We start from the raw sequence: 22,841 nt of genomic DNA, 5'->3' as shown, positions 1-22,841 counted from the left end.
GATAATCATATATGTACATGTCATGAAACATATCATGCTCTTACCGTTTCTTCATAAGCATATATCATTCATTTCATTATATCAATATTTCATGCTCTATCATTTCCATATATTTTATATATATTTATTAGGTAATAGTTTATATCAAACTTAACATAAATTATATTCCATGTACTTATACTTATTTCGTTTATCTATCTTTATAATTATTTCATATAACCATTCGTCATCGATACATATTACACGAATATCAATTGTTCAACAGATGTCATAGCGTCTCCCATCCACGGTCTTATTTATCTTTGACATGATGCCATAGTGTCTTTCAACTATGGTCTTACTCATTTTCGTCATGTTGCCATGGTATCTTTCAACCATGGTCTTATTTATTTCCGTCATGTTGCCATGGTATCTTTCACCATGGTCTTATTTATTTCCGTCATGTTGCCATGGTATCTTTCAACCATGGTCTTACACGCTTCATATCGGTGCCATGGTATCTTTCAACCATGGTCTTACACGTTCATATCAGTCGCCATGGTATCTTTCAACCATGGTCTTACACGTTCATATCAGGTTGCCATCGTATCTTTCAACCATGGTCTTACACATTTCATATCGAGAGCACACTCCGTGAACCTCATCCTTACGGTGGGATTACCGGTCAAAGCTAAATCCTCGCAACGACAATTACTCTAATGAGCTTGGATCCGAATTACGGTCCAAGGCTAAATTGACCCTAATTCGGATTACCGTCCGGGCTAAATCCATTTACACGTATTCTTTGGAGGGCTATATCAGATAGGATCACCCGTCCGGCTAGATCCTTTTACCGTCAATTCCTTTTCGAGAGATCCATCGAATTTTCCTTTCATTCAAACGGGATTTCTTCCCATTTTATCAAATATATCAATGTTTCATTATTTTTCATACAATGAACAAATCATATTCACATCAATAACATACAATCTCAAGCATTTAAGAATATAATTCAAGTTACACAAACTTACCTCATTGCTTGTTTGCGTTTATAATTTCATTAATCCGATATCTTTTCTTTTCCATGATCAAGTCTCATATTTGAGTCGTTCGGATCTTTATAAATAAATTTGATCATCATTTTCATTCATTTCATATTCTAATGCATTTAATTAATGCTCTAGGTAAAATTATCATTTTGCCCCTAACTTTTAATTAATGACGATTTCGTCCTTAGGGTCAGGAAAATAAAATTCTTGCAATTTAATCCTTATTTCCAGCTATTATTCTCATATATATATTGATAACAGTCCATGAATTCTATAAAATATCAGAATTTTCCATAATTTCAACACTTTTCAATTTAATCCCTAAAATATGTTTTCCCCCGATCTTGAACTAAATTAATAATTTCATTCAATTTTGTAATTTAAATAATAAAATAATCCATTTCATGTAATTTGGTCATTTCTGACATTTTTACAAAATTTCCCATAAAGTTTTATTTTTATTCAATTTAGTCCCTGAGCCTAAAATATGCAAATTAGCCATGCTAGATGAATATTCATACATATTTTTCCTCCTCCTCCTCTCCATTCCACATCCTTGATGTAGATAACACACTTGTAAGTAACATTATCCATAATTTTTATTATTTACTTTTATGAATATTCAAGCTGTCCATCTATGTCATAGTCACTAAATTATTTATATCTGGAGCTCTAGAACTCTAAATTAAGATCCGATAATTTTCCTTGAAACTAGACTCATATATATTCTTACCATAAAATTTTCAGAATTTTTGGTTTAGTCAATAAGTACAGTTTATTCTTTAAAGTTACCCCTATTCTGCTGTCTGACAGTTGTGACCCTTCTTCACTAACAATTAATTATCTTCTCGTACAGAATTCGAATGATGTTCCCGTTTATTTATATTGAAACTAGACTCATTCAAGATTCTAAAAATATAAATTTAATCCCATAATTATCATTATCCAATTTTTTATGATTTTTCAAAGTCAGAACAGGGGAACCCGAAATCATTCTGATGTTGTCTTACAAAATTTATTATATCTCATGATTTACAAATCTATTGCTTACACCGTTTCTTCTATGAGAAACTAGACTCAATGAGATTTAATTTCATATTTTTTTCATCTTCTAATTATATTTATACAATTTATGGTGATTTTTCAAATTTAGTCTACTGCTGCTGTCCAATACTGTTTTAGTACAAGATATTAATTACCATGTTATAACATCCTTATTTTCTTTTTCTACACCATTTCTCATCACTTTCTCTTATTTTCTCTTCACTAACATATCAAGAACATAAGACCTTATGTAAGAAAACTCTACTATAACATTATTTCCATGTTTTATCAATAATAACAAACTTAAAAACATATTGAAATCTTGATATACTTACCTTGTTCTATTGATACTAATCTTTAACTTGATTTTCTCTCTCCTCTAGCTTCTATTTCTTGAATCCAACTTGATATTCTAACTCGCCATGGCCTCCTTAACATTTCTCTCTCTTAGTAGCAATGGAAATTCTTTTGATTTCTAGGTGGAAATGGTAAATTTTTTGGTGGAAGGACCAAATTGTAAAGAAAAGAAAATTTCTTTCTTTTCCTTCTCTTCTAACGTTGGCTGCATGCATGGAAAGATGATGAAAATTCTTCATCTTTCCTTCCTTTTATACTAAATAATTAATAATAAAATAATAATAAAATATCTCATTAAAATAATATATATCTAATTAAATAATCATAAAATATCATCAACATCATCATTACTTTCTAGATTTTCTCTCTTCCAATTGACCATTTTGCCCTTTATTATCTTTTAAAATTCCATCCTTGAGTCATCATTTAATTTTGGTAAAATTGCAATTTAGTCCCTCATAGTTCTTCACCTATTCAATTTGGTCCTAATTCATCCATTTTCCTTAGTTTCTAGATCATTCCACTCTTAAAATATTTACACTATTGGTCCTTCAACTTTTCATATTTACACTTTAACCCTTAAATTTTGAGTATTTACTCTTGTGCAACAAAACTTTTCTCACTTTTACAATTTAGTCCTTTCTTGAATTAATATATCATAATATACTTCTTAATATTGACATAACTCAAAATTTCCCTTTATGTCACTTTATTTCCTTATTTTACTATATCAAGGATAATATCTTACTGTAAAAATTTTCAGGGTATTACAAGGGACCACTGCGCGATGCGCGCAAATGCACAGGGGCTCAATATGGAAATATTCCAGGCTCCCAAAACGCAGCGTTGAAGCGCGGGCCAAATTGTAAACGCACACGAATTGTAGGGATAATTTAAAAAAAACGATGAAATACATATATGGGCTGATTAAAGTGCGGCATAAAGGGAATGACTGATATTGCAAATTCCCCATTTGACGCACAAAGGCGCAGATCCGGGTCCTGGGACTGGTCGACCGTTTTTGGAGCCACTGAACCAGGCCCAAAATAACGTCGTATTCAGACCTTTAAAAGACCCTAAATTTGGCTATTCAGCCATTTCAAAACCCTAGCCCCCATTTTGTTTTTCCAGCTGACCTTTAGCCAAATCATTTGGCTCTCACCTCCATCGTCCCCAACCGCAGGCGTATTCGCCTTTTGAAGACGATTTTCAGCCTCAAGACCCCTCCTCCACCTTCGATTTCGATGAAGCAAGGAGGCGTCAACGGCAAACTCGCGAGGTAAGCCTCTTATTCCCTTCTCCTTTTCGAATATCAAAATCACAAACCCAAGAAAGAAGAAAAAAAAAAGACTGAGGGAGTAAAGTTATTAGGGACTTATGATTCGAAAAATCACCTTTCTCTTTTTCGATTACTTTGTATTGCTTCTGTGCGCGTAAAAAATTACAATGAGCAGAGACTTTGGCTTTATAACCGAAACAGAAATAAGAAATATTCAAAAATAAAAATAAAAATCGAATACAAATTCTCCTTTTGCTGTTTTTTTTTTGTATGTATTTGCTGCTGTGGTTTGTCCATTTCTTCGCAGGTACAGGTGCGTTGGCGCTAGGGTACGGGTGGGTCATTTGGCGTCTGGAGGCGCGTGTGCGTGGCTGCTAGAGGGTACTGAAGGCGGGGTGAGGCTTGGCTGGCATGAGAGTGGGAACTGCTAGGGTTTCTGACGTTTTAATGTTCTGGGCCTATTGGGCCTTGTAAGTTTTGGTCAGGTTTTAAATTTGGGTCTAGGTTTAGTTATTGGGCTTGGGTTATGTAGCTGGGTTTGGGTCTGTTATAAAACTAGATTGTTGTATTGGTTTGGTTTAATTTTTTGTATTTATTTATTTTGTATACATTTTGGTTTCTAGTGGGCCCGGGCAAATTGGCCCATTTACACACAATACATGGAAGTATGGGATGATGATATATGAACATGGAATTTGTTTGATGAATATGTTCATCTATGATTATAGATTTGTACACCTCGAGTGTACTTCCCGTGTTTCCATCGATATTTCAATTGATTTAATAGGCAAAATCCTGATATGAAATAATTTGAACTTTAGACGAATTATTATGAAAATGTACTTGAAATACATGGATATGATTTGCATATGTTATATGAATTCATAATGTGGAAAGTATATGTATATGAAAATTTGGTTATTGTTGAGCCCATACATGTTTCTTGATATTTGAATGAAATATATGACTAACAAGCGTGATGATGATATATGTTAGGGCTTGTGACCAGATTGGTTGATTATGTCTTGCATGTTTATCTTGAACATGAATAAATGGTAAGTTAATTACCATGTTATACGAACTTACTAAGCATTTCATACTTGCTCTATTTTATTTTCCCTTGTCCTATAGTAATTTAGAAGCTTGGCAGAGATCAATCACGCTATCCATCGGCTCATTTCAGTATATATGATAAATCAATTATGATTATAATGGCATGTATAGGTTAATTGGTCAATATTGGCATGTATATATTTTGGTTATAATTAGCCATTGGTATGACTTGTGATGAACATGTTTTGATTTATATAAGAAATTATGTCATGTTTGGTATGTGTCTGAAATGATTCATTTAATCTAGTATATTTGATAAAATATACATAAAGGTGAACTTGATATCTAGGTAAGTATGAGTATAAGATTGACATGATAATAAATTATCGATTGAGGTGTCTAAAGGCACATTGTTGAATGTTTGTATTGCATTATGAATATGTAAAAATGTTGGTGTAGGTGGAAGACAATTTGGGTGAGAAATGTGGCTTGGAAAATAGCCTATTTTCGTCCACAGGGGTAGAGATACGGGCGTGTGTCTTAGCCGTGTGTGACATACAACCTAACACATGGGCGTGTGATCTAGCCGTGTGTCCCCTGCATCTTAAAAATTGAGAAACAAAATGCTCAGAATTGATCAGACGGCCTGGCACACGGGCGTGTGGCTTGGCCATGTGACCCAAGTCAGAGAGTTACACGACTTAAGACATGGGCGTGTCTCTTGGCGGTGTGAGCCACACGGGCGTTCCCTACCTGACCACACGGGCATGTCATTTGGCCGTATGAGCCACACAGCCTGACCACATGGGCGTGTGTACCCCTAAGCAAAATTTTGATATTTTTCGAAAAATTTTCTGAGTACCCTGTTTAGTCTTGACCTGATTCTAATGTATATCTTGGGCCTCGAGGGTTCATATAAGAGACATTATGATTGATTTCTGATATGAATGCTTTAAGACATGAATTTATCTGTTTGTCTAATCTGTAAATTTTGGTAATACTCCGTGTAACACCCCCTAACCCCAAACCATTGCCGGAACAGAGTTACGGAGCAGATCGGAGTTACCAATTTATTTATCAGATATTTTATTTCATCTAACGTTCATATTTGGAACCAATTAAAATCAAACAAATTGTCCCTTAAATGTACTTATTTTTCTCGACATGTTTTACTTGAATTTATTACTCGTCTCAATATACTTAATTTCCTAACGTATCAAAGATAATAACATATTTACATGTCATGATAAATATTATTTTCTTGTCATTTCTTCATAAACATAAATCAGGTAATTCATTATATCGATATTTCATGCATTTAAAAATACAATTCAAGTTACACTAACTTACCTCGTTGCTTGTTCATGTTTATAACTTCATTAATCCGATATCTTTTCTTTTCCACATTCAAGTCTCGTATTTGAGTCATCCGGATCTTTATAAATAAATTTGATTGTTGTTTTCATTTATTTCATGTTCTAATACATTAAATTAATGCTCTAAACAAAATTACCATTTTACCTCTAAACTTTTAATTAATGACGATTTCATCCTTAGGCTCAAAAAATAAAATTCTTGCAATTTAATCCTTATTTCCAGCCGTTATTCTCATACAAATTGATAACAACCCATGAATTCTATAAAATATCAGAATTTTCCATAATTTTAACATTTTTTAATTTAATCCTTAAAACATGTTTTTCCACGATCTTGAACTAAATTAATAATTTCATTTAATTTTTCAATTTCAGATAATAAAATAATCTATTTCATGCAAATTGGTCATTTCTAACATTTTTACAAAATTGCCCATAAAGTTTTACTTTTATTTAATTTAATCCCTGAGCCTAAAACATGCAATTTAGCCATACTAGCTGAATATTCATACATATTTTACTCCTCCTCCTCTCCATTCCACATCCTTTATTTATATAACATGCTATAAGTAACATTATCAATAATTTCACTATTTACTTATATGGATATTCAAAATTATCCATTTGCATCATAGTCACTAAATTATTTATATCTTGAGCTGAAGAACTCAAAACTAAGATCTGCTAATTTTATATGAAACTAGACTTATGTATCTTCTTACCATAAAATTTTTAGATTTTTTGGTTTATCCAATAAGTAAAGTTTATTCTTGAAATTCTCTCTTGTTCTGCTGTCTGACAGTTCCGACCCTTATTTACTAAAAATTAATTATCTCATTGTATAAGATTCAGATGATGTTCTCGTTTGTTTCTATTGAAAATACGCTCATTCAGGATTTTAAAAATATAACTTTAAGAACCTAATTATTTTTATCCAATTTTTTATGATTTTCCAAAGTCAGAACAGGGGAACCCGAAATCATTCTGACCTTGTCTCACTGAATTTATTATATCTCACAATTCACGATTCCATTGCTTACATCGTTTCTTCTATAAGAAACTAGACTCAATAAGATTTAATTCCATATTTTTTTCATCCTCTAATTAAATTTCCAAAATTTATAGTGATTTTTCAAAGTTAGCCTACTGCTACTATCGAAAATTGTTTTAGTGCAAGATGTTTATTTACCATGTTTATAACACCCTTATTTTCTTTCTCTACACTATTTCTCATTACTTTCTCTTATTTTTTCTTCAATAACATATCAAGAACATAAGACCATATATAAGAAAACTCTACATTAACATCAATTGCATGCTTTTTCAATAATATTAATCTTAAAATTGTATTGAAATCTTGATGTTCTTACCTTGTTCCATTGATTTCAATCTTTAACCTGATTTTCTCTCTCCTCCAACTTCTATTTCTTGAACCCATAGTCTCCTTGTGATCTTTCTCTCTTGATGACTATGGAAATTCTTTTGATTTTTAGGTGAAAATGGTGGATTTTTGGTGAAAGAACCAAATTGTAAAGAAAGTAAAACTTTCTTTCTTTCTCTCTTCTTCTCACGTTAGTTTGCATGGGAAAGATGATGGATGGTGTGTGTGTGTGTTTTTTTTCCACACACGCACACATATATATATAGACTAACTAATATAATAAAATATCTTATTAAAATATTAAATAAATAATAATTATCTAATTAAATAATTATAAAATATCACCAATATCATCATTACTTTCTAGATTTCTCTTTCTTCCAATTGACCTTTTTGCCCTTTGTGATCTTTTAAAATTCCATTCTTGAGTCATCACTTAATTTGGTAAAATTACAATTTAGTCCCTCATAATTCTTCACCTATTCAATTTGGTCCTAATTCATCAATTTTCCTTGGTTTTTAGATCATTCCACCCTTAAAATATTTGCACTATTAGTCCTTCGACTTTTCATATTTACACTTTAATCCCTCAAATTTTGAGTATTTACTCTTGGGCCACAAAACTTTTCTCACTTTCACAATTTAGTCCTTTCTTGAATCAATATGTCATAATATACTTCCGAGTGACATCACTCAATTTTCCTCTTCTTGTCACTTTATTTCCTTATTTTACTATATTAAGGATAATATCTTACTGTAGAAATTTTCAGGGTGTTACACTCCGTAACCCTATTCCGACGACAGATACGGGTTAGGGGTGTTACATTAAATAGTTCAACGGGGAATGTTATGTTATAAGAAAATGTGAATCCGATACGAACTGTTATCTGTATATACATGAAATCACATGGAAATGATAGTACATGATATATGGAAATATATACAAGTATGGTATTTATTTGGTGACTTTATTCATCCATGATTAAGGGTTATTATATGATATTACTTGGCTACCATGTTGGGGATATGTGCTTAGGCTTTTGGCAGTTGTATGGAAATTGTTTTGTATGCTTACCTCATATGTGAAATAATGGTAAGTTAAATTCCATGTTATACAAACTTACTAAGTATTAAATGCTTACTCTGTTTTATTTTTCCTATCTTATAGTAACTTAGAAGCTTGTTAAGGTTGGAAGCTGGTCGGAGCCACATCATACTATCTGTAACAGCCAAATTTTTCAGTGGTATTGGAAAACAGTGAATCGAGATTAAAAAATCCAATGAGTAAGTTTAGAAATTTTAATAAATAATAATTATGGGCCAAGCGCGAATTTAAAATAATTTTTGAATTAGTGAATTTTGCGATTTTAAAAGAATTAATCACGTACATTGGTCGAAAACGAGGTATCGAGACCTCAAATTCATAAACCGAGCCATAAATATTTTTAGAAGTATTTATGGAGTGTTAGTAAGTCAGTATTAAAGTTTTGTCAAGAAATTTTAAGGTTTTGGTAGTCAATTGGGTAAAAAGGACTAAATTGAATTAAGTGCAAAATTATGAAATTTGATTAAATAGCTCTAGTAATAATTAAAGGAGGACTAAATAGGAAATTAAACACCCATTATTGGGCTGGACGGCATGTGTGTGCAGGAAAAATAAAAATCAAGTGTGAACAAGGGGCAAAATTGGAAATTTTGCAAATTAAGCATATAAAACAAGACAAAATTGAAAAATCTAGAGATATCATCATTCTTCTTCAGCAAAAACGCCATGGGAGGTCTGAAAGTTGCTGTTTTTCATATTTTGACATATGTGAGTTCAATTCTTGCCTTTTTCTTTGAGATTTTTATGTTTTTGTGACTTTTACAATTAGGTCCAAGTGTTTAATTCATTAGTTTTTGATTTTATGGACAAAATTGGAAGCTACCATTGATAAGTGTTGGATGTTTATGATTAACTAAAATAGATTTGAAGCTTTTACTTTGTTGTTTAATGATTTTATCAAGTAATTTCAATAGAAATTGATTTTAGAATCTAATTGTGAAAAAGTTGTGAATTAAGGTTTAGTGTTGAAATTCTGATTTTTAAAGGTTGTGTAATAGTTTAGAATGATGGAATAAAATGTTAATTGAGAAAAATTAGCTTAAGTGATGGGCTAATTGAGCAAGGACTGAATTGTATGACCAGTGAAATTTAGAGGAAAAATGGTAATAAACATCTTGAACTAAAACAGTTTTGGACAGCAGCAGTAGGTTAACTTTGAAAAATCACCATAAATTTTATAAATTGAATCAAAGGATGAAAAAAATATTGAATTAAAGCTTATTGAGTTTAGTTTCTTATAGAAGAAACGGTGTAAGCAATTGAATTGTAAGTTATGCGATATAATAAATTTTGTGAGACAAGGTCAGAATAAATTCGGGTTCCCCTGTTCTGACTTTGGAAATCACAAAAATTTGGAGAAAAATAATTAGAGGCTCAAAATTATATTTTTAGAATCCTTAATGAGTCTGTTTTTAAGATAAACCAACGAGAACATTATCCGAGTTTCATCTTTGTGAGATAATTAATTTTAAGTGAAGAGAGGTCGAATCAGGATAGTGAAATAGGGAAACTTTAATGAATAAACTGGACTAATTGGCTAAACCAAAAATTATGAAAATTTTATGGTGGAAAGATATGTGAGTCAAGTTTTAGGGAAAATTTACGGATCTTAATTTGGATCTTTGTAGCTCAAATTAAAAATAATTTAGTGACTGTAACACGAATGGACAGCTTTAAATAAATTTATAAGTAAATAGTGAGATCATAGATAATGTTACTTATAAGAATGCTATATACATTTAGGATGTGGAATGGAGAGGAGGAGGAGGAAAATAAACATATGAATTTTCAGCTAGCAAGGGTTTTGTTGGGTTTTTCACACAGAAAAAAAAAACATAACTAAGTTATCCAGATAAAATATAAAGCTCTTGTTAAAGTTAGAGCAACAAAGTAATTATTCCGGATGAAATATGAAGCTCTTGTTGAAGTTAGAGCAACAAGGTAATAATTCCGGATGAAGTATGAAGTAAGTTTGAGATTCAAAGACTTAGGAGTTGTAACCAAACGAACAGAAGCAAATGGGATGAAAAATTTAGAGAAGTATTTCATATTTCATCCGGGTAACATACATACTGTTGTTTGTTGCCACCCTTAATAGGTTTACATTTAAAATGGATAATTTGTATGTTTTAGACTCAGGGACTAAATTGAATAAAAGAAAAAAATTGTAGGGGCAATTTTGTAAAAATGTCAAAAATGACCAAAATGAAGGAAATGAATTGTTTTATTATTTAAATTATAAAATTGAATGAAACTATTAATTTAGATCAAGATCGGGTGAAAACATGTTTTGGGGATTAAATTAAAAGTGTTGAAATTGTGGAAAATTTTGTTATTTTATAGAATTTATGGGTTTTATCAATATATATATAAGAATAATTAGGTTCAAACAAGGATTTAATTACAAGAACTTTATTTTTCTTTGTCTAAGGATGAAATCTTCATTAATCAAAAGTTTAGGGTAAAATGGTAATTTTGCCTAGAGATTAATTGAATGTATTAGAATATGAAATAAATAAAATGATGATCAAATTTATTTATAAAGATCCGGTGGCTCAAATATGAGACTTGAACGTGAAAAAGAAAAAGTTTTCGGATTAATAAAACTATAAATACGAATAAGCAATGAAGTAAGTTCGTGCAACTTAAATTGAGTTGTTGAATGTTTAAATTATACATTTATGTGACATGAATGTGAACTGAATGTTTAAATGTATGTTTTGGGCTTTAAGGGCCCAATAGAGAGACATTATAATTATTTTCAGAATATGAATAATAAATTATTCAGAATTATCTGAAAATGCTCAGTAAACTCTGGTAATGCCTCGTACCCTATTCCGGCAACGGATACAGGTAGAAGGTGTTACACTATCCATCGGCCTTTTCGGTATATTTAGTAAATCAACTTTGGTTATAATGACATGTATAGGTTAATTTGGCCATTGATGACATATAAATGTTTTGTTGTGATTAGCCATTTGAATGGCTTATGTTTGATACATTTTAACATATAAGTATATGGCCTTATTATGGTTGATGTGTGTTTTGGTATGATTGAATGATGGTAAACTAATAGGCATTTTGAGGCATGGTTTGATTTGGTATGTTTGATACAAATATGTTTATATATGTAATTGATCGCTTTGATAAGCATGGATACTTGGTCATATATGATGATATGTCATGTTAAGACTTGGTTTGGCTTGATTTGAATGCTTTGTTTTGGTTTGTTGATGTGTTGAAGTGTTAATGTAGGAGGAAGATAAATTGGGAGAGAAATGTGGCTAGCAACATGGTTGTGTGTCCCCTGTATTTAACAATTTGCACAAGTCAGTATACTTAAAATTGATCACACGGCCTAGCACACGGGCGTGTGGTTTGGCCATGTGTCCCCTGCATCCTTTAAAATTTAAAACAGACTACTCAAGTTATTCACATGGACTAGCACATGGGTGTGTGGCTTGGCCGTGTGACCCCTGCACCTTATTAATGCAAGTCAGTATGCTCATACGGCCTAGCACACAGGTGTGTGGCTTGACCGCGTAACCCAAGTCAGAGAGCTCCCAAGTTTAGACGCGGGCTGAGACACGGCCGTGTGTCCTTAATTCGAATGCCCACACGGCCTGAGACACGGACATGTTGTAACGTCCCCCTACCCGAGACCGTTGCCGGAGTCAAGCAGGAGACATTACAAAACTTATCTTAGCACTTAAACAGTTTTCGTAGTAAACTATCCATCTGCGTCACAGTCGCTAAAAAAATCATATCTCGAGTTAAAAAACTCAAAATCTAATTCCGTAAATTTTTCCTGAAACTAGACTCATATATCTACTTAATAATTTTTTTCTAGAATTTTTGGTCAGGCCAATTAGTACAGTTTATTAGAAAAAGTCTGCCCTGTTTCAGGGTTTGGCTACTCTGACCCTTGTGCACTACGAATCAAATTTCTTCCTGTACAGAAATTCAATGACTAATCCATTTATTTAAATTAAAAATAGACTCAATAAGGAATCCATAAATATAAAGTGTGAGTCCTAATTCTTAATACACAATTTATGGTGAATTTCTAAAATCAAAACAGGGAATCCAGAAATTACTCTAACCCTGTTTCACCAAAACGTAAATATCTCATAAAATACAACTCTTTTACCTATTTTGTTTCTTCCATATAAAAATAGATTCATTAAGATTAAATTACATATTTTATTCATCATCTAATTCACTTTATACTATTTTTGGTATATTTTCAAATTTGGAATCTTTATCTTGTCCAAATGTTTTAGTATAAAATGTTGATAACTAAGTTTATAACATCTTCATTTCTTCTCTCTACAATATTTACCAACACTTCCTCTTATTACTCTTCACTAACATATCAAAACATACCATATTTAAGGTTTTGGTAACATTTACAAAACATACCAAAATATCACTTAACAACTTAGATACTTTCAAATGACCAAAAGACATCCTAGGTACAATGCCATTTTCCAAAAAGATAGAAACTGCACCAATTTGAGTTCGGGGATCGGCTTGTATGCTGAGTCCTTATACTTTCGTACTTAGCCTGCGCACAGAAACAAACCGTACGCTGAGAATACTCTCAGTGGTATTTCTATAAACAATAGCTTAATCAACTTTAAAACATGGTAATTCAAACACATTATTGTTATTATTCAATATCAATCAGTACTTTAATAATCTTTACTTTATTTACCCTTATTAACATAACTCGGAAACTAACGGATACACGGATCCAACCCACACTCCGGGATAAGCACATAGTGCTTCATCGGAACAAATCCAGAACTTTAACATTATAGTACACAAAGTACTTCATCGGAACAAATCCGTAACTTTAATAGTGTCTCATCGACTCAATGTCGGAATATCCCAATACTTCCAATTCCTATGACATGTCAACTATATTCGACTAGCCCGACACTGTTAATAGGGTATTCAAAATCACATTCATTTCAATATGGTAAAAATACTTACCTCATTCACATTTTCATACAATATAAATATCAAATATAGCAATAACGATTAAGCTCGGTTTATAGAAATACAAACTACTATTTATCGAATTTAATCGATATCTTCATTCACTTTCTCTTTTCCTTCTTTGATGACGATCCGGTACTACGTTTGCTACTAACAATCATACAATTAAAAATCATCAATATACTAATTCATAAAACACATTTTCACTTTCTATCAAACTTTTACAAAAATTCCAATTTCGTCCTTTTTTCCATTACTAATCTTTTTTCTTTAACTTAAGCTTCATATTCTCTTTTAATCAACTCATTAACAATTTCTAACTCATAAAATTCATTATAAAACATAAATTTTGAGCTCTATTCAACTTAATCCCTATTTAAACCTAACTTAGAATTCTTTTAATAAATCACTCAATTTTCACTTCTAACTTCAATTTCTATCAACTTAACCCATAAAACCTCAATTTATTCAACTAAATCAATATCTAAAATTTTTCTATTTTTCTTCATTTTAACCTCATACATGTAGAACTTTGAATTAGGCATCCATAAACATAAAAATTATAAGAAAATAAGCTAAAACATCTTACCAATCAAGCTTTAGGGCCTTAATCCTCAAATTTCCCTTTTCTATTTCTTTATTTCTTTCTCACGTTTGCTCTCTGTAACTCTTTCTATCTTTCCATTTAATATCTTTACCAACTATTACACATGTTATATCATACATTCACACACATGGCACTTAAGGTCTAATTGCTAGATTAGTCCCTTTACTAATCTTTAATCTATAATTAAACTTTTATACCGTATGCAATTTAGTCTTTTAAACTAAATTCAAGCTACTTCACTTAATTAAACACTAAATAACCATTCAACTATAATTCATAAATATTTCTAATAAATATTCATGAATTAATTTCACGGAAACAGTACTCAATACTCAATTTCCGATACCGTAACTTTCGGTTCATTACAATTCTCTCCCCCTTAATAAATTTCGTCCTCGAAATTTATCTGAAAAGAGATGGGGGTACTGAGATCTCATCGTTTCTTCTGATTCCCATGTAGCTTCTTCAACACTGTGACTTCGCCAAAGCACTTTTACTAAAGGAATACGTTTATTACGTAATTCTTTTACCTCTCGTGCTAGAATCTCAACTGGTTCTTCTTCATACGATAAGCCAGGTTGAATCTCTACATTCTCGGTCGTAATAACATGTGAAGGATCCGATCAATATCTTCTTAGCATAGAAACATGGAAGACATCGTGCATTTTCTGTAGTTCAGGAGGTAAGGCCAATCGATACGCTACTGGTCCAATTCTCTCAATAACTTCGTAAGGCCCAATAAAACGAGGACTTAATTTTCCTTTTGACCAAATCTTAGAATTTTCTTCCAAGGTGAAACCTTTAAAATACTTTATCCCCGATCGAGTATTCAATATCCCGTCGTTTCAAATCGCATACGATTACATCTATCAAAAGCGCTTTTCAATCTTTCCCCAATTTTTTAATCAGACTTTCCGTTTCTTGAACCAATTCAGTCCGATCATCTTCTTCTCATTCAGCTCATCCAACATACGGTGATCGGCATCTTCGCCCATACAAAGCCTCATACGGTGCCATCTCAGATACTTGATCGAAACTATTATTATATACAAATTCGGCTAATGACAAATAATATTCCAGTTAGACTCAAAATTAATCATACAGGCTCGAAGCATATCTTCTAAAATTTGTATTACCCGTTCAGATTGACCATCAGTCTGTGGATGAAAAGCTGTACTAAAGTGAAGTTGAGTACCGAAAGATTCATGTAATTGCTTCCAAAACCTTGACGTAAACCTTGGATCTCTGTAAAAAATTATTGATTATGGAATACCATGTAATCTAATGATTTTAGAATACCCTTATTTAAATCAATAATTTGTCAAAAGTCAAATTAAATAATAATTAAAATACTTTTATATTTTTAAACCACAAAATGAATATTGGTTTTAGTTAAAATAGACATAAATAATGTCTATTATGAATAATAAAATATTTTGATTTAATATAATTTTAATAAAAATACACAATAACATATTTATTTTTACCCTAAAAGAATAAAAAGTAAGCTACTATTATTTGTTAAGTTTTTCGTAAAAAATATTACAATTTGGTTATTAAATTATTTAAAATTTTTATTTAAGTCATAAATTGTTAAAATTGATATTATATGACTTACTTTATTTGTAATCGCTTGCACTAATCGAAATTTTTCTTTTCCTTTTTCTTATAATAAATTTTTTTATGAAATAACTTTAGACGTTATGAATATACAAATAAAAATTTAAATAGTTTTTTAGCTCGATAATCGATTATTAAATTGATTTGAATTTAAAGTATGTTTTTCTACTCATTAATCATGCTGATTGTAGAACCTTTCTTAGATACCACTCATAGAACATTTAAAAAAACTTAAGAGTAGCAATTTAAATAAAATTTTTGAATAATTCTCTTAATTAAACGAAATTTATGAATTTTTAATAAAGGATGAAAACGAAAATTTATACACTATTTAATGTAGTTAAAAAAAAAAAAAAAAGGCTTTCGTCGCTAGGGTTTATGAGTTTTAGGTTTAAGCGAAAATAGACACCTGGTGGCGCCAGTTTTTGGTTTCCATCTCCTTTCGAAAAGTTGCTTCCAGGGAAAAACACAAACTCCCTTGCTCCGAATCCAAACTCCATGGCTCCAAGCTTCATGTTCGAAGCCCCCAGCGACGAAGAACCCGAACTCTCTGAATCGAAGGATGAAGATAATGAAGAAGCTGAGGAGGAAGAAGAAGGAGATGAAGCAGAAGACAGACCTTCCAAACCAAAACCCAAATCCCAATCTCCATGGGACTTTACTTCTTACTCTGAATCCGTCGCAGAGGAACACGCTCGCCGTGGTACCACCTCTGTTGACTTCAAAATCTCTAAAATCCTCCAACAAAGCTCAGCTCCAGCTCAGCAGGAGGAGACCTCCGATTTTGAATCCGACAAACAAGTATTTCTTTATCAGTTTGCTCTTTTATTATAAAGTCCGAATCTGTTTTCTTCTGAATCAATAATTCTTACATATATATATCAGGTTGATTATAGGTCAGAAGATGAAGATGAGGAAAATAGTAATGCAAGAGACAATAAATCGTTCTTTGCACCAGCTGAAGGAGCGTCGTTTCATGCCAATTCTTTCATGGAGCTCAATCTTTCGCGTCCTTTGCTTCGCGCTTGTGAAACATTGGGTTACACCAAGCCGACGCCCATTCAGGTCTCCATTCTTCCTGATTTTTATATTTTAGTTTTATTAATCGAGTTTTGTTCAATGAATTTTTTGGTTATTTCTCTTATAGGCTGCTTGTATACCATTAGCCTTGACTGGGCGCGATATATGTGGTAGCGCAATTACTGGTTCTGGGAAGGTATATTTCTTTTAATTTGTATATCTTTCTATGTCGTTTATTTTGTGATTGAATATTTGAATTTGTGCTTAACTGCTTTAAATTTGCGCTTCATGCAGACGGCTGCATTTGCCTTACCTACATTAGAAAGGCTGTTATTTCGCCCTAAAAGGGTTTCAGCTATACGAGTACTTATCCTTACTCCAGCTAGAGAGTTGGCCGTTCAGTAAGTGCTCATAATACTTTTGACCATTTTCTGGGTTCTATCACAAATTTATTCAGGGTTTTGCTTTTTCGTCATCCTTGCTTAGTGTTGGAGAATTAATATTCTTTTACAATTGGATTATGTTATCATAAGCTATTGAGCTGGTTTATGCATTTTCTCGCTTGGATGGTTTGTTGAACGTATTTGTTAGGCTTGGCAATTTGATCTTTAAATCCTTCAAGTTGTGTTGACTATAAATATCTTTAATTTGTACTTTTGGGTAGTCATTACGGTTATCTTACTTTACCTTCATTTTTTGCAGGGTTCACAGTATGATAGAGAAACTTGCCCAGTATACCGATATTAGATGCTGTCTGATTGTTGGTGGGCTTTCATTAAAGGTTTGACCCATGGATTTCCATCCTTAGCGGGTTTAATTTGCACTCACTTTTTATACTGGCAAAAAGTTATATCTCCAATTCTTTCAGCACTCCTTTTTAAGTGTTTCTTTATCTTTAACTCGGTCGAAACTTATTCCACTCATTTCGTTGCAATAAGACTGTAATGACCCTTTTCCATTTTCTTAAACAATTGACTGGTTTCTGAAACTTCTATCATTGATGCTTTTGGAATGACACATAAAAGTATTCTTTTTTCAAATGAATCTACTTTGCTTCTTTGTGTGTCTGTTTATTTGGAAGTTGATGTTACAACTTTTGTTTCAATATGTGCATTCCTATGCTTATGTTGTCTTCCTTTATTTTATGTCAACTTTATAGGCACAAGAGACAGCTTTGAGATTAATGCCTGACATTGTTGTGGCTACTCCTGGACGCATGATAGATCATTTACGAAACACCATGTCTGTGGATTTGGATGATCTTGCAGTTTTGATCCTTGATGAGGCAGATCGTCTTCTGGAGCTCGGATTCAGTGCTGAAATTCATGAATTGGTAACTCCTCCCTGTCAGAAATATTTTTATATGAGTTATATTCATAATTGATTCTCTGAATTTCTTCGATGATGGGAAAGCGTAATTTATTCTTGACTAGCCAATTTGATGGATTTTGTATAATTTTTATGACATAATAGTACGAAGAGATAAAATAGAACTGGTTTCCATCTTTGAAACAGTTACAGTTTATAATGAAATTATATCTTTATCAATAGATGAAATGTTTGCCACAGGCAGTCAAAGATAAATCTTAACTAGTAGATAAAAAAGAGTTCATTTTCCTTTGAATAGCAATCATTTCACTTCCTAATCTTCCTTGTTCTGTTTGTCTGCATTGAATTGAAATTTATTTTGGTGGATTTGTATTCATCTAATGCAACCATATATAGGTTCGCCTTTGTCCTAAAAGGAGACAGACTATGCTGTTTTCAGCTACAATGACAGAGGAAGTTGATGAGCTTGTCAAGCTTTCTTTGACCAGACCCTTACGTCTTTCAGCTGACCCATCAGCTAAACGGCCATCAACATTGATCGAGGAGTAAGCTCTGTTATAAGTTCACAGTCTATTTTGCTTGCTGGTTTCCCCTTTTCTTTATGTTGACTATGTTATCATTATTATTTCTCATTAGGGTTGTAAGGATACGCCGAATGCGTGAAGTAAATCAAGAAGCAGTTCTTCTGTCATTGTGTACAAAGACCTTCACATCCAGAGTGATTATCTTCAGGTTATTATTACACATGTAGAAGGTCATGCTGATTTAACTATATACCGATGGGGAATTTAGGAAACTCAGATATTTGGGTAGTGTTGTATTTCATGAATCATTACACTTGTTCTGGGAAAAAAAATTAGGTTCAATAAAGAAAATATGATTTCTTTCTCTTTTGTTTCAGTTTAATTTATAACCAGGTTTTTGAACCAACCAGTTTTAGCTCACCCCTACATACCAGAGCAAACCCCTATGACTTTATAAATGATATTCCATCTCATTTGGCAGTGGAACTAAGCAGGCTGCTCATAGGTTGAAGATTTTATTTCAGTTGGCCGGCCTTCAAGCAGCTGAGCTTCATGGAGATCTTACTCAAGTTCAGCGCCTTGATGTGAGTAATTTCTATTGTTGTTCTTTAGTCCCTGCCCTCAGTTCTCTTTTCTTCTTCTTCTTCTTCTTCTTCTTCTTCTTCTTCTTCTTCTTCTTTTGTGGGGTATGATAACTAGATTTTATCTTGAAGGTTATTCAAGTTGTGAAATCACTGAAAATGCCGCCTCATTTTATTTTTTATTTTATCTTGTTGGGCCTGTTTTTCCAAATCATTTGGTTCACTGCTTGCTCATTGTCACTGATGGTTGTTTGTGTAGGCCTTGGAACGTTTTAGGAAGCAGGAAGTTGATTTTTTAATTGCAACTGATGTGGCTGCTCGTGTAAGTGCCTACAGTGAAACTCATCCCTTCCCCTTATGCCCTCATAAGTTTGTAAACTTCCATGTGCTCATGTTTGATAGATCTTGGCCATTGTAAAGAGTCAGTTTTACATATGTTGGATGATTGATGTGTCTGCCCTTACATGTACATCCATACATCTCTATTTTATGCAGCAGCTGTTTTGTTTTCTGACGCTTCTGCATGGTTGCAACTTGTAGGGACTTGATATAATTGGTGTTCAGACTGTTATTAATTATGCTTGTCCTCGAGATATTACAAGGTATTTCCACACTCTTTGAATTATGTTTGACCAGCATGCGTCATCTTTTTGTTGTCTACAAAAATTTGTGGAACTTTCTGTCTTGATGTGCACTATGCTCAATTGCAATCAGTTGGCTCCTTTGTTTTTTCTTTATGCAGTTACGTTCACCGAGTCGGTCGGACAGCAAGAGCTGGTAGAGAAGGATATGCTGTTACATTTGTTACTGACAATGACCGATCTCTATTAAAAGCTATTGTAAGTGATGATCAACCTGGTTTGCCATTTTTTACTTTTATTGGTTGCCTTCATTTGAGATCCTAGAATAGGCATTCAGTATCACTTTCTGCTTTATGAAAATTTTATGGAAGTTATTATGCATGTCACTAGTGGTTCCTATCATGTCATGTTACAGAATCATGATGGCCTTAATAAAAGATTAACTATGAAACTTCGAATTGGACACTTTAAGGTCATATATCTTCTTCGCACTCCAATACCATATTAAACTTCAATTTCATGAACAATCTGGAACAGTTTCTCCTATTGGAGCAAGTAGCTGGACATTTTCTATCAGAAATTTGAAATTTCCCTTGCTTATAATTCTATATTGGTGGTTTGAATCTGACAGGCAAAGAGAGTAGGTTCAAAGTTGAAGAGCCGGATTGTTGCCGAGCAGTCTATCACGAAGTGGTCTCAAAAAATTGAGGAGATGGAGGAGAAAGTCACTGAAGTTATTGAAGAGGAGAGGTTTGGTTTTGTTTCATTTTCAAAGGTTTTTTCTGTTCTCTTGGTACCACTATTTAGCTTCTGATTTTGGCAGGGCGGAGAGAGCCCTAAGAAAGGCTGAAATGGAAGCAACGAAGGTATGGGATCTTCTCATTTTCATGCTATTTATACCTAGATGTCCAGAAAATATAGTACCGTTTCCAGAACCTAGTAAATAATTTCTTAATCTCACGTGCTTCTGTGATGCAAGGCTGAAAATATGATTGCACATAAGGATGAAATTTATGCACGACCTAAAAGAACCTGGTTTATGACAGAAAAGGAGAAAAAACTTGTAGCTAAGGAAGCAAAGGTAAATAATCCTTGCAAGTAAAAGTTTTATTTTCATGTATTGCTATCGCTAGGCTGTATGCTGCATAATCTTTATTATAACCAAAATTTCTGTTTAGCTACTGTGATGGGAAAGAATTTTAGTGATGAGATTATCTCATCTCATTTGACAGGCATCTGTAGAGAAAGAAAAAGGTTCTGCAAATGCTATCATCAGTGCCCAACAAGCTGAGGACCTTAAGATGAAGGAAAAGAGGAAGCGAGAGCGTGAGGTCATACATCTTTCTCATTTCAGAACCTGCTTTTATTTCTTTTGCATTGTGCACAATGCTAACTTCTTCTGAACAGAAAAATTTACCTCGGAAGAAACGTCGAAAACTGGAAGCTGCCAGAGAAATGTTGGAGGATCAAAGCGAAATTAATGAACCAGATGTAAGCATCTCTTGCTTTTTTGGAAATATAATCCTTTTTAGGCTGTATAATGCTTATGCATCGACCTTACATGTCACTAACTTTGCCATTGCGAGCCTTTCTAGACTCCCTTAACTGTCAAAATTGAGCGCAGTCAAAATGTTTATTTCTCACCACTAGAAGATGTTTTACTGTTCAAGTTTTTCTTCGTGTGTGTTAAGAGCTAGCAAGTTTTGTTTCTTTATTTTATGATATAGCTTGTGATACTCATATATGAGAATTGCAGGGTAGTGGGAAACATAAGAAAGAGAAGGAAGGTATATCTTTGGTTGACTTGGCTTACCGGCGAGCAAAAGCAGTAAAAGCTGTGAAGAAGGCCGTAGATTCTGGCAAAATTGTGAAGAAATCCAATAAAAGCTCAAAGCAGTATAAACAAAGAACTCAATCAAGGACAGAAGAAATGCGGGAACTATTCGAAAATGACATGAGTGAGAGAAGACAGAAAAGTTCTAGTAATGCTGGAAGGAAAAAGCCCAAAAGTTCATTTAAGAGCAAATCACGGTATGAAACATGATACATTCCTCTAATAATTTTCTGTCTTGTTTCTTCGCCTATCTATATTAACTGTGTTCTGGGTTCAAAATCATGTAGAACTTAATTTCACTTGGTAAACCATAAAGTTGTTCATTTTTTGAATCGCTTTGGTGTTGTTTGCACAAATGTGTTTTAAAAAAAATAACACATTCTTCAGCACAATTTCTTAGAAACTGTTTCATGTCAAACTTGGTTTTATGGACAGCATTAGCATCTTTAGTTTCTGTCCCTCTTTTGCCCTAGGCAAGTATTTCTTCCAAATAGATTCTAGACCTACAATATCTGGAACACCTGTAAGGAAGACGTATGCTTGGTTCAATAATCTTCCTATTCTCAATATATTCGTAAATATTTGTCTTGAATTTTTAATTCGCTGGAGCTTTGCACCGGGGATAGTGTTTTTTACTAAATCTTCTTTTTTGTTTTCCAGTTACAAGCGCAGGTAGCCCAATTACAATATATTGGGCAAACCAAAATTCGTGGCCATTTATGTTGGCGGGAGCAGAGCCCCATGGGTGAACGTTATGGTCCTTACACTTCCCCTTGAGAGGGAGAGCTAGCTTACTGCCAGAGACAGAGATGCCTGTATTTTCTACGGCCATTAATAGTGTTCAAATGTTACTAGTTTCTGCAGATGCTTTAGGAAATGCATTTGTTGACCAAATTCTCGATTAATTATTCAATCAAAGTCAATTTTGTTCTATTTGTTTTTGAAGTAGTTTCGTCAAACCTTTACATGCTTCTCGTGAAAAGAGCAACAATGCAAAGTTGAACAGAAAAAAGTAAAGCTAATCATCTGAAAATGTTGCAAATGAATGAGCAACGAAGAAAAGGGAAAATAAATAAATAAATGAAGCATCTGAAGATGTGTAACTTGGTTTCCTTTAG

General features: G+C 32.8%; 1 protein-coding gene across 1 annotated transcript; it reads left to right on the top strand.

Moving 5' to 3' along the window:
* The first annotated feature begins 16,163 nt into the window (after positions 1-16,163).
* LOC108483959 (DEAD-box ATP-dependent RNA helicase 28) lies at positions 16,164-22,656 on the top strand. Its single transcript, XM_017787526.2, has 19 exons — positions 16,164-16,655; positions 16,740-16,919; positions 17,002-17,070; positions 17,169-17,275; positions 17,577-17,655; positions 18,034-18,207; positions 18,600-18,748; positions 18,840-18,935; positions 19,209-19,311; positions 19,568-19,630; positions 19,849-19,910; positions 20,051-20,147; positions 20,521-20,639; positions 20,713-20,755; positions 20,869-20,970; positions 21,122-21,220; positions 21,297-21,380; positions 21,646-21,920; positions 22,384-22,656. Exons 1-19 carry the CDS (start codon positions 16,353-16,355, stop codon positions 22,397-22,399), a joined length of 2,220 nt encoding a protein of 739 aa, XP_017643015.1. The 5' UTR covers positions 16,164-16,352; the 3' UTR covers positions 22,400-22,656.
* Positions 22,657-22,841: the final 185 nt, after the last annotated feature.

The sequence above is a fragment of the Gossypium arboreum genome, chromosome 5 (assembly GCF_025698485.1).
Source record: "Gossypium arboreum isolate Shixiya-1 chromosome 5, ASM2569848v2, whole genome shotgun sequence".
Classification (NCBI taxonomy): domain Eukaryota; kingdom Viridiplantae; phylum Streptophyta; class Magnoliopsida; order Malvales; family Malvaceae; genus Gossypium; species Gossypium arboreum.
The sequence above is the reverse complement of the archived record's forward strand: the minus strand, read 5'-3'. Positions and strand labels throughout refer to the sequence as shown.